At 47.1% G+C, this 13,281-nt stretch overlaps 1 protein-coding gene across 7 annotated transcripts in view; it reads left to right on the top strand.

The window, feature by feature from the left end:
* cald1a (caldesmon 1a) overlaps positions 1 to 13,281 on the top strand; it is a 35,954-nt gene that overhangs the window by 6,901 nt on the left and 15,772 nt on the right. For 6 of the 7 annotated variants that reach the window (XR_013130763.1, XM_077004931.1, XM_077004930.1 and 3 more), the window contains exon 2: positions 9,275 to 9,372. The exons of the other annotated variant lie outside the window; for it this stretch is intronic. Coding sequence is in view for 5 of the 6 variants with exons in the window: in XM_077004931.1 (XP_076861046.1) it covers positions 9,299 to 9,372 (74 nt within the window). In the remaining variant the exon portion in view is untranslated. The remainder of the gene's footprint in view (positions 1 to 9,274; positions 9,373 to 13,281) is intronic. 7 annotated transcript variants of the gene reach the window in all.

Genomic DNA, 13,281 nt, shown 5'->3' with positions numbered 1-13,281 from the left:
ATTGGTGACTGAAGCTGGATGCATCGATCCTGACTGGTGGATCTCCAAACTCTGAATGAGGGGAATTTACACTCTTCTCCCACTATCTATCAGCAAAGGAAGCTCTTCGCTCCTGTAACAACACTCCTAAATGCTAGCTAGCCTGGGCTGATTGCTGAACTGAACACTGACTGACACTGGCTGATTGCTGAACTGACACTACATCTTCCAAAATTACTAGCACATCTTCATTATTATCTTACTATTATATAAAATAGTAATGTTAAAATTCAGTCTTAAACATTAAAGTGCGGATGGTTACTATTCAGTACTGACAATCATCTGCATACCTTTTTACGCAAGCTATCAAATGAGTCATCTCACTGTTGAATCTGTTGAATCAAGAATCAAGTCACTGTGGTCCATATGTGTGCTCACGCATAAGAATGACTGGGGTTTTCCCCCGACTGGTCCTAAAATGGTGCAGCCCGGCCGTCGGTCTCTCCCTGTGCTCAAAACCCCATGTCATCTGGCCCGAGGCAAGATCTCCACTTGCCTGTCTCACCTGAGTAACACATTCCCTGCGTTTGGTTCTGAAAGAACTCTTGTCATGTAATACCCTTGAAATCCTCTCACATGCTTTGACAAAAAGCACATTCCATTGTCTGATTTACAGCGTACTGTTCTGTTAAATCGATACACCCGCTATGATTAATACCCATGCTGGGGTGAAATGTCACTCAGTAACTGGGTAGTTATGCCATTAATTCTCTTCAGGGAGCAAATGTTTTCTCACAGCTTGGGGTTTTGTGAGGCGTAAACCAACGATGTGATAGTGTGCCCGTGAGCTACCTCCGTGCTCCACACACGGACTGGACTCCGGTGAAGCCCAGCGGTATCCACACTCCTGCGTCGCCTGTTTCTGTGTACAAAACCAGCACAGTCCCGCTCTCATTCTGAGTGGGACCTCATCTCACCTTTCTCTCCACTTATTGCCGTTTGGAGACCGTTATGCGTGGTGTGACTAAGGATGCCTGTCAGTGGTATTCGACAGGCACGTTTTTACGAGACACACCAGGACCTTCTCGGGTTTTACGCTGAACGCAGTTTTATGTGCCATTAAATGTTCCAGCGGGTCATTTCATGTACGCCGTGTGCTGGTACGCTAATAATCACGAGTGGGAAGTTGAGCGGCGAAAAATAAGTGTCGAAGTTTTGCGATACCTCAGTGTGGACGGATTTGAAGGACTGCTCAGATGTCCTGACTCGAAAATGCACATCACAAAGAACTCGTGGGGTTCTGGGTGTCTAATCCGTAATACCTGATATTTGACTGACCATGGTAAACACAAACAGCAACCATTTGTGGGAAATTTTATTTGCCACAAGTGTGCAGCAGGTCATGCCTGACATATAACTGAATTACAGTCAGTTTATATAGATGTCAGTAAATACTAAAGTGACCAAGAAAGCACTATGTAAGTACAGGTGGTTTCACATAATGAGTGCCACTTCAGTGACCTCTCACCTCACCACTAGTTTGGAGTAAAGCCATCAGGTAACTTGTGCCTGCAAAGTTGCAGGGTTGTTATAGCCTCCCTCAAGGCCACACTGGTTGACAGGTTGAATATTTGGACAAGTGTCTCTTTTTTCTGTTTTTTTCAGTTACATAATCGTCAGAAGCTGCTGAAAGCTAAAACCCCTCCATCTTGAACAAAAATGTCGAGGTTTTTCCTCAGATCTCATATTTCTTTTCTTCTTTTTTTTTGAGTGGAGAGCATATTTCTTCTGGTAAAAGATTGAACAGTTTTTGCAAAGGTTGGGACACCTAGGACACCGTGCTCTCTCTCTCTCTCTCTCTCTCTCTCTCTCTCTCTCTCTCTCTCTCACACACACACACGCACACAAACACACACCTACATATTCAGTGTATGTGTGTGTGTGTGTTGTTCCAACAGTGCCATTGTTTTCCCCATGGGCTACAGATAGCTCTCTCTCTCTCTCCTGCTCTTTGTGGTCAGTGTGTTCGAGGGTGAGGGCTCTATCTTTCTGCACAGCATGTTATAAACCCTCTTGGTTTTTTTTTTCTGAACTTACGGGAAAGCGAGCTTTTTTCTTACCATATTTGGTCATGTGGATCAATGCCAGTAGGCAGCAGACGTTTGATGCCGTATTTGCATCATTCCCCCCCTTCCTCGCTCTTTTCCAGAGGATCTTGCATGCCGGCACTGCCTGATAGAGGTGTAATCTCTGGACATGCATGAGAGGGCCATTAAGAACAAGGCTTTTTAAAAAAGCGCAGTGTAAGCCTCATTGCATTCTGAACATTTATACCAGTGGCGGGCGTGTAGGTCGGGACTGTGCTCCTGCCTTATTTATCAGTTTTTGTCAAGGGGGAGTGCAATATGCGAAAAACAAAAGAGTAAATCCTTCACTGTTGGCATGCCGCTCCAGAAAATGATGTGGATTTAAGACCGCTTTTGTGCTGTATGACAGATTCAGTAGCTCAGAATTATAGAGGTTGAGCTTGATGACAGAACACAGCTGCTGGATGGGCCCAGCGTCTCGTGCGTGCGTCCTAACTCCAAGCAGCCCTCTGATTGTAGCTAATGAATAAAAAGTCTGAATCAAACCACCTGTCAATTATCCTGCGACTGCTCCTGTCAATTATCATCAGGCACTGTGTGTATTCCCTCAGATGTGTGCAGGGGGAAAGGTCAGGTTGCAAGAGGCTAATTCAGTTATTATATTGTTCCCTGAAAAATATTGTTCCAAAACTATCTGAGGCATATGTGTTCTGTATGCAGGTAGCTCAAGCCTGCATAGTCAGACAGTCAGAAAGTGTTTCATTGAACATGCCTGCACCATCGTAAGGCACGAGATCTATTTGCTAAGAATGTAGGAATCTTAGTTTGCATTCTCTATGGAAATTCACTGACTAAGAATTAACTTAAGTCAAATTAAAAGCTTTTGATTAAGGTAATAAATTGAACTTGGTGGGGTGGGGAGGTATTGTATGTTGACAGATATGCTCAGGGTAACGATGAATAGTAATCATGAGTTATCATTTTATTATCTTTATTTCAGGCAAGTCGGAATGTCCTCGAGAGGTTGTGCAATTATGATTTAATAAATGGCTGGTTAGGCAGCATGACTGTTATGAGTCAAAAAGATTTCTTACCACGTGACTGTGTTCTGGAAGGAAAAGTTTAGACAGCCTGACCAAATAATTTGGGGCCTCAGAAGAAGGTGGCTTGATCATGCATTGTTGTCTCTTCCATATACAAATTATTTCTCATGAAATGCACATTGCACATTTGACTGATTAGCAGATTCACAACACCTTTCCATTTGACAGTCATATCCACCTTGGTGGTAGGAAAGCTAACCTAACTTTACAGTTAGCTAGCATGAGGACTAGGGCAGACATCTCAAACTAGCTTCTGAGTTACGTCTTGTTGATTAACTATAAATTAAACATTTACCAGACAAAAGGTTTGACAAAGATGCAACTTACATTGTATATTTATATGACAAAACAAGCTCTTTCCTTTTTGGGGGACACAAGCAGGAGAATAAAATTAACCTCCATATAAATGTGAATGTAGCCAAAACTGTTACTTAACAGTCTAGGATTTTTGGAATTGGTTCTTGTTTTGCTTTTGTGAGATTTACATTTGACAGTGGTGACAACTGAGTTTAAGGTTCATGGTATGTCAGTTCCAACTCATTATCCAGCTGTGCCAAGGTACAGTTTTCCATTCTATAGTGCTCTCAAAGGTGCCAATTTGTAAAACATGTTTGAAATATATAAATATTTGTGTGTGATATTTCCTAAATATACTGAGAAATATATTCAAAGATTTAGTAAACTATATTTAAAATCCTTTGTAAAGTATATTTCAAATTTCTTCAGTTTACTTTGCATGTTGGCTTTCTGTATTTCTTTTATTTTGTAATAAAATAATGATTTAATTTATGACCCACACTCTTGTAGCTAAGTGCTGCAGTCATACTAGCCTCCCCCCACCCAACTCTCTTCTCTCGTGCAGCTTCGGGTCCTTTTTGTTCAGGCAGAGAAAGCGTTCACTACTCTGCCTGCCAAAAATTCCACTGAATTTATGGCTGTCCTCTCTCTATCCCTCCCTATTTCTCTTTGTCTTTTGCTCTGTCTTTCTTGCCCTCTTCTCTTCATCCATCTATCTATCTATCTATCTATCTATCTATCTATCTATCTATCTATCTATCTATCTATCTATCTATATTTCTTTATTTCTTTATTTCTTTCTTTGCCCCGATGCCCTTAGGACTCTAAACGTACCGAGGCATCACTACTGGGGCCACAGCGTGATCTGAGACACCTATTACATGGGACCGGTCACCAGCCTCCCTGATGCTGTCAGTGTAGCCCCGCATCAACAGACGTGGTGTGGAAGGAGAGGTGACTGGGAATGGAGGGGGGGATGGGCGTGCTGTCTGACCAATCCAAGCAGCTTTAATGTGCGTTTACTCTGGTGGATGTAGGGTGCTCTCTTTGTGTCTGTTCTCTCTCTGCTGGTCCAATAAGCCTCTGAGACTCAGCAGGTCCCATTATGTCCTGCATATAAACACAGCTGGGAGATAATGATGGCTTTAGGCCTGCAGCACACCGAGTAGTTTTTCTGCAAATCAGCCAGGCCTTCTGGAACTCCTGCCACCGAGATCTGTGCCTCTGGACCACGGTGTCTGTCACCACCGAGACAGAGCTGTTCTGGGATCAGACTCCCTTAATCTTACGTCCAGTCTGGCACCAGCATGCAGCCGATACCAGCCGATGTACGTTCAGCCATGTAGGATCTGTAAATAGCACACGCAAGGAGTCTTCTATTGTATGTCCAACGGCTTTGAGGGTGGAGAGGAAGCGTTTCCGCGGCCTTTTGACGTCCGCACTGTTTGCATGGTACAGCAGGGAACGCTTACAAATCACGCCCAGCGTGGTTGCCTAAGATTGAGCTGACAGCCATGCTAAGTGTATCAGGGCCATTGGGATGAGAGGTTTTAATGACATAGGCATTCATTAATATATTATATTATGTATTTGTTGTAGTGCACATTGTCAACGCAGGCCAAAAATGTATTTCAGTACAAATTTGGTATCCTAGCGACAAAATGTTCAAATGCCTGTGAACAGTGGAGTATTCACTTGTGCTAGTTGGCAGCTGGTCAGTTACTGTATTTTTCTTCCTAGTCCTGGTTTGCTAGCACAGCAAATGGAAAATGAAAGCGTAGCCGTAGCACATCCATGGAAAGTACTGTGGGAAAGAGACCATGGAGTGGGAAAGAGGTCATAGCATCTCACCCAGGTCTATAATTCTCTAGCAGGATCAGACGCCATGCAGTGACATTGCTCTGAACCAAGCCGAGCGGTAGGGCGTGATGCTTTGGCCCAACCTATGTGCTAGACAGCAGCAGATTGGATGTGACTTAGCTCAGCTCAGGTTTAGCCCTGGGGGAGCGCCGCACCCAACTCTGGGTCTTTGATCACTTTATTCCTCTTTGAGTTTACTGAGTAAAGTCCACTCAAAGGCGGGCTGTCCTGCCCCCACCTGTGATTGACATACGGCCATACTCTCTGATTCGCTCTCCAGGCCAAGCCACACCTCTGCTCGGTCTCCCCCAGGGCTCGACTTCCCAGACCCATACGGCCCCGTGTCAGTGTTGGCTTGATTCATGGATACTGTTGTACTCCAATCACCATAACAGCTGCTGAAACAAATGACAGATCTTGTGCTGTATGTTGTGGGAGTGGGAAGAGGCAATTCCCTTCGCTTTTTGTGGATCAATGAAAGCTTTGAGTTTTGATTGGAGTGTTTTTTGAGTTATTAGTGGCCTTGTTGGGTTAGCAAGGTGTGTGTGGGGGTGTGTGTGTGTGTGTGTGTGTGAGTGCATGCACACCTGCAGATGTGTGTTAAAAGAAGCATAAGGTCACATAGCAATTCAGTGAGCACATCAGTTTGTTTGTCCTTCTCCCATTCATTTCCACTTCCTCTCTCTCTCTCTCTCTATCTATCTCTCTCTCTCTCCCCCCATCCCTCTCATTGCTACTAATGCTGAGGGTTGATGACTGGTTGTCTTAAAGGAACAGGAAGCTATAAAAATAAAAACCTCAATACCACCCAAGGTTTAACTAAGAAATATTATATTGCATGATTACAGTATTTGCCCTATGTATATAGTATTGTCCTCAGTTCCAGACAGTTTCAGTAATGGAAATATTTAATGTTTTTTTGCCCTTTGGTTATGAAATCTTTCTCAATGCCAAAGTTTCACTAATTAAATGTAATTTTACATGAATATAGTTTTTGCCCTTTGGTTGCCACCTTGTTTTATAACTATATTTTCTCAAATCTGCACACAGGTTTTCACAGACTGAAGTAAGATGAGCTAAATGTATCTCTGCCATTTAAGCCAATTCAATTTAAACTGAATAACACTGAGGTAGTTCAATAGGGCAATAAAACTGTCATTACATTACGGTAAAATGTCTTTTATGCAACACCCCTCTGTTTCATAACCATTCATGAACTCTGCGGCGAGACATAAACCAGGCCAACAGCGCACATGATGCTAGCCATCATGCTGTGTCAATGGACAGAGCGTTAGCTATGACTCTGATCGTGAAACCAGTTCCTGCTAATGGACTCTTATTGACAGACATGCAAATAGGGCAGTGGTTTGTGTTGGCGAGGCCAGGTCTTTTTCAGGGGGCGTAAATTTAGTCTCTCAAGTTATCCAAAATCGCTGCACTCCAGAAAGCGGTGGGTGGTGGATCCAAACGTTTAGTTATTTAATCCGTTTGACGGTGGGGATCGTGGATCACATCAGACTTGGCTCTGTCTGGGGAGGATGCTTCTGACTGGCTGTCTGCAGACGGAGCTGCAAAAGACATCTCGGCATGCGGAGACGCCATTAATATTTTTTAACGATCGGGCCTAATGAAATGTTCCCCAGGCTGTGTTTCTTCGGGGAGCGGAGTGAAACTTTCCTCGATGTCACAGCATCACAGCCATGGTTGAAACAAAGCAGCTTTCCTGTAATAGCTGGTGACACGCGCTCTGAAGAGAAACACGTTCGTTCAGTTGCGTGAGACGCACAGCTGCAGCTGAGGACGAGCTCCAACACCACGCCGAGCTCCAAAACACCCATCAGTCTAATCCCGTCTAGACGAACACTGCTGTGCCGTTTTCGGGCCGTGTGTGAATCGTTACTCGCTCCCTCGGCTCGCTGTCCCTCACCCCAACACCGAAGAGCAAGGGCCCAGTCGTTAGGTTCGGATTCGTTAGGTTAACGTCACACGTCGCAGCAGAGATCCGCAATTAGAATTCCACAGACAAGTGCACAAAAGCCCCCGTTAAGCCCCCGTTCGCCAAATGTCGCCCAGCGGAGGGTTTGAGGACAGGCCGGGCAACGGCCGTCTGATGGAAGCAGTGATTTGCTGGGTAAATGTGTCATTATGGCCATTGTAATTCTCTCTGCCTGGCAAAGGGGTGGATCCTGTCGAGCAGCTGAGTGGAGTAATGGAGTTATAAGAACAACAACACAGTCACCCTTCTATTATCCGTCTGCGCGTATGCTAGTGCTAGCTGCATATGGGTGGTCCTCTTGTTGGATAGCCACAATACTTCTGTTTATCTTTTTTCTTCTTTTCTTTTTTTTTGACTGCGGGAGGAATGTCTGGACTGAGAGGAAGGGCCTCAGAGTCTTAGAGCCTCTACTGTCCCATGCAGAGAACACTAAAAGCCCTCCATCAAGACCCTCCAACAGTTCCCTAAAATCACTTGTAACACTAAAGACTTAGACACGGCGTAACAAATCACTAAGCAAACATGTTAAACGGCGCATGGCAATATTCTGGCGTTGATATAATGACTGTCTGCATTGATTTAACGACGTCTGCATCATCAGAGGGATTTGATTAGGCTGTTTATGAAACGTGGCGATTTTATGGGGCTGGGAAAGTAGCGTCTGCGCAGCCGGGACAGCGCAGGCCCGATCAAGAGCAGCAGCCGAGCTTCACACAGCAGATCTGGCTGCAGATAGGCCATTCCTGTGGCGTGTGAATGCGGGGCCAGAGGAGTCAGTGGCTCTGAGCAATATGGGGGAACGGCTGGAGGTCTCTCTCTACCCCCCCATCCTCCTGTTTCCCCGTCTTCCTCTCTCCCCGTCTTCCTCTCCCCGAGCTGCTGCGGAGAGGGGTCGAGGCAGGCCTCCACCGCCAAGCAGGAAACCCTCGGTGAACATTTACATTTTAGAGCACGCCACTTCCAGAGGCTGTGTCTGCCTGAGCAGGGACAGCTCTGTAAACACAGAACAGAGAGAGGGAAACGGAGAGAGAGAGAGGAGGCGGAGGAGAGCGGGACGGCGGGGACATAGAAGAGAGAGAGAGAAATAGTGAGAAATAGTGAGGCATTGGAGAAAAAGGAAGGGGAGGAGTGGTAGAGCAAAGAAAAGAGTGAAACAAAGTGGGGGGGGGGCATACTGCTTGCACGAGAGAGAGAGAGAGAGAGAGAGAGAGGCAGGAAGAGGATGGGAGGGTGAAGAAGAGGAAGAGGTTGGCTTTGGCCTGCTCCGGTGACCACAGCTGGAGAGAGAGGCTGAACTGCGTTGCTGCTGAGTCCAGAGCTGGCGGTGCAGGGGGGGGGGGGGTGAGGCTAGCGTGCGCGGGGGACTGGACCAGCCCCGGGGCTTATCGACGCCGTGGCTTAGGTGCGACAGCGTCCGCACACTGTCTGGGGCCCCGAGAGTGCGGGGATGGCTGTCCCAAGATCTCTTGGGTGGTCCGATTCTCCACTCACACATCCAAAAGTATATTTAGTGAAAGTCTTTCTGCCTGGCTGAGTGAACATCCTGTGTTAACATCCTCTCCTTGCTCACTATCTATCTCTCTCTCTCTCTCTGTCTGTCTCTCTCTCTCTCTCTCTCTCTCTCTCTCTCTCTGTCTGTCTCTCTCTCTCTTTTTCTCTCCTTTTTTATCCCCCACCTCCCAGTTTTCCATTTTAAGTGGTAGTGTGAAAACAAACTTGCCTGTCTGTTTGATGTCACGCCAAAAAGAGAGGCTGAAAATGTCTTGCATGTGGGAATGTGTGACTTTGTTAAAGGGGTTAAGCAAACACGTCAGCCGGGAGGGAGACACGGAATACCGAGACCCCCGTTCGGAACCACATGCTGTATCGAACAGTCTCGGGCGCGTCGGTGTAATCTGCTGCAAGAGCGGAGCGGGTACTGACGGACCGGTGCGGGCCTCGCTGTGTTGCAGGGGCCACACCTCAGCGAGCGAACCATGGACGAGGACTTTGAGCGGCGCAGGGAGCTGAGGAGGCAGAAGCGTGAGGAGATGCGACTGGAGGCGGAGAGGTAATGGCACCGTTTCACACACAGATGTCACCCTTGACCCCCAAACCCCCCCCCCCACCCGTCGCACACGTGCGTACCACGCGAACCGTACCACGCGAACGGAGCTTCCCCACACTGAAAGGCTTTTTCTCACGTTCCAGATGAGATCGGCAGCTGTTGGCCGTAAACGGTAGTTTTCGTAGACGTGGAACACAGCTGTGTTGAACATGTTCTGCGTGTGTCTGCACGTCCCTATGCACATTTTGCTACGGTAGTGTTGAAACCCTACGTGTTCCTGTGTGATCTGTAATAAACCAGGTGGGTCATGGCTACAGATGTTAGCTCCTCTTTGTCTCGCCACTCTAGTAGCATGTGCTGGCCTTTCCATCCCTGACTGTTCATAAAACACTAGAAACATCCCTCACAGACACTGATGGGCCATGTTTTGTCTCATTGGCTTTGTGTGAATTCATTTGAATCACACTTGTGTTCGTGGAGTGAAAAAGTCCTATTTCTCTTCATCTCAGCCACGTTAGTGGTGGTTGACTAGGTATTTGCTCACTGACAAATATTAATAAACTGGACAAACACACAAGCGCAGTCAGATCGGCTAGAACGCCCACCCACACTGAAACCCCACTCCTCGCCCATGTCCCTGCTCTATATGTTTCTATTTGATCGGTAAGAGATGGTTTACGTAGCGTTTCTCAGCTTGGCTCGGCTCGTGTGCGAGACGTATCGGGCCCTGGAAGTGCTTGTGCGATTCTGCCACTGACGGCTGTGTTCTCTCCTGCTCCCGGCCCCTTTCCTGACAGGCGCCAGATCCCGTGACGTTTGTCGGGGTGATGGCTTCCTCCGTTTGCAGGATGCTCTGTGTGGGAAGTGCTCTGAAAGCCAGCTCTTTCTTCAGCATGTCCATTTAAGGCAAAGAGACACTCCCATAAACGCAGACGGCAGAAACTCACAGAGCGACTTTGCATCAGCGTCCTTCCTCGAACACCCAATTTTTTTTTTTTAAGCGATTCGCAGACGTGTACAGCAGCTGCCAAGGAGTGATTTATGTTCCTGTCACAAAGCATCATGGGTAATGAACACGCGCAGCCCCGACCGGCTGCTATTCCAAGCGTATTCAGTGCTAAGAGTGCAGCACGTTCTTTTCAATAAGCTCACGCCCATGTTATCACTGGCCAGAATACTGGACCCTGTTTAATTGTGAGCATTGTTAAGACTCGTGTGTCAAGTTCCTGTCCTTTGTGTATTTTCTTCATTACCGTAAAGAGTGGTGCTATATAATTCTGTCACATTTCAGTGTATGATACACTTTTCCATAATCCTGGGCCAGTGTGTGATGAGGACAGATTAGGTGCCATTTTATTTTGCTAATGTAGTATAAAAATAATATTGTTTTTTGCTTGTGTTGTCAAGAGAAGGAACTGCATCTTCCTTGCCAAGTGGTACAACCGCTTTGAGCTTACTGAAGAATGAATAATTGTTCTTCTATTTGACAAGTACCGGTTTTCTCCTTTGAAGCAGTTTTGGCGTGGACCTGCATATTAGCTCCAAGTCCTCTCGGGTTCTTGGTAAAACACATAATCTAATCACATTTAATTGCTTCAGCAATGCAAATATAATTTCAGTGCCCATTAGTTCTTCGGAATCGAACTAGTGCGAACCAAGTGTCACCTCATTAGGCCCACCGATTCATCCATCACTAGAGCCTGCTGTACAGGGAGGAAAGCTTTATCTGGGTGTCTTCGGGCTTTGTGGTGTTGTCTTTGGGCGTCCATATCTCCAGCGCCTGAGGGCAGGGCCTGCACCCCCGTCGCACCCTGGCTGATTGCTGACCCGGGCGTCTGGGACGGAACATGCGGTGGCGATAAGAACCGCCGCCCCCTCCACCTTCACACCCGGACCCAGCTGAAGCTGATGAAGGCTTTGACAAGTGCCATTTCACTCCTTCCCCCGAGCTAGCCAAGATCCCCTCCACTTTTGAGTGAGAGTGAAGAAGAGATCCTGTCCTCTGTCTTATGTCAGTCTGGATTAGGGCCCCAGCAGACCGCAGTGCCGAGAGCCAGTGTGCGGCTATCTGATGTGTCTGATGGCCCTTGCACACGGCGATATTTGCTGAAGTCTTGATGTATTGCAAGTGGATTGAACGCAATTATATCAATCACTTATATTTGTGGTTTTATAGCAGCTGCATCCTGCTGTATACATGAGTTTACAGCGTATATACACACATAGATCTGGCCACTTTAATAATCAAGCTGCTTCAGAAGAGTCAGAACTTGGGCTGACTCCACATACACACACACACACACACACACACACACACACACACACACACACCTCCTTCTGTGACCACTGTGGCCTTTCCCGGGCTGGATCAGTGTGTCCCAGCATGGAGCCGGGTCAGCGACACTCCACATACACACACTGGAATGTTCTGACTGCTGTTTTTGCGTCTCCTCTGACTGTCCTAATGGAATGTTCTGAGGAGTTATGACTAAAAGCTGAGGAGCTGAAGAGCTACGTCCGAAGAAACGGGGCTAGCTCGTGGCTAGCTTGGTCTCTCTCGCGCTGCGGCCATTTTGGCACGACATGTTTGTACTGTGTTCCCATGAGAGGGCAGGAAGAGCTGAGGAAATAACACCCATCCTCAGTGGCGAGCCCGTTCCAAACCTACTGCACCGCTCACGCCCCGGCTTGTGTATCACCAGAACCGCTGGGGAACAGGACTGTGAGATTTGAGGTTAAGAAGCAGAGGCAGCAATCTGGTTTCCTGGTTATAAAGCATCTGAAAATAAGAGTGCTGATTCATCCGCAGCTTCTGTCAGCCTGTAGGATTGGGTTTTATTATGACATAAATAGCAAAGCGCTGATCCTAGATCAGCCCAGATCATCACCTTAACTCCGAGGAGTTTTATCGGAGATATTGTAGTGGAATGGAAAACGTAAAGGAATATAATGCGTAAGGATGCTTTCACAGGGAAAAGGGGAATGGGGTGGGTGGAGTGTGGGAATAGGGCAGCCTTTTGGCACCATTTGCCTCTCTCATTTTGCTCTTTCTCTCTCTCTCCCTCCCTCCCTCCCTCCCTCCCTCAGCCTTTCGCTATGCTGCAGCGTCAGAGCCCAAACTGTTTTCACTGACATTTCCGAAATGTTTGGACAACAGGAAAATATTTGGAGAGGCAGAAGTGTCGACTGTTGGGATGCGACCCTCACAATGTCGCCTAATGGAGCGCAAAATTAGCCTCATATCGGTGCCGCCTGACATGCTACAATTGTCTCTCCGGTCGGCCGGGTTTATGAATTCAATGACACGAGTCTCTGGTTAATTAATGGTATATTCATCCTCAAGATTTGTTCCGTATGGTGTCCATGCCTAGGTAACCTAAATCGCTACGCATGCTGAATCAGGGGGAAGTATGGAGCAGCTAATGCCCACGAATCGGCCTCACTGGCTCGGGGAAACTACCGAACACGTGTGAGAAATGCGTAGACCCGTCTTGAGAGTTATTGGTTGTGTCTGGGTGGTTCTGTTTCTCTCCAGTGGAGATTTATGGGCATGAACGAGGAGCGTCCCACTCCCAGACATTAGTGCAAGCGCAGAGCTGTCTGCGGAGAGAAGGGTGGGCCCAGGGGCTGGGGGCGGAGTCTGGGGAGAGGGGGCGTCGGCCTGGGTGCGGTGAGACCATGGCTCCGGTGGGATAAAGAGTGCTCCCACGTTCAGTTCAAGCAGTGCGGGATAGTGCAGGTTCAGAAAATAAGACTCCCAGCCATCTGGGTCTGCTAATTAGCTGACTTAATTAATGAAACCAACTAAGCAATGCAAATTCATGGCAGAAGGAAAGAAAAAAAAAGAAAAAAGGTTAGACTTGTTTAGGTTGGACTGTTTGGACCTTTTGGGCTTGAGGAACTCTGAGTGTT

This window comes from Brachyhypopomus gauderio, chromosome 5, assembly GCF_052324685.1.
Source record: "Brachyhypopomus gauderio isolate BG-103 chromosome 5, BGAUD_0.2, whole genome shotgun sequence".
In the NCBI taxonomy this organism is placed as follows: Eukaryota; Metazoa; Chordata; class Actinopteri; order Gymnotiformes; family Hypopomidae; genus Brachyhypopomus; species Brachyhypopomus gauderio.
The sequence above is the reverse complement of the archived record's forward strand: the minus strand, read 5'-3'. Positions and strand labels throughout refer to the sequence as shown.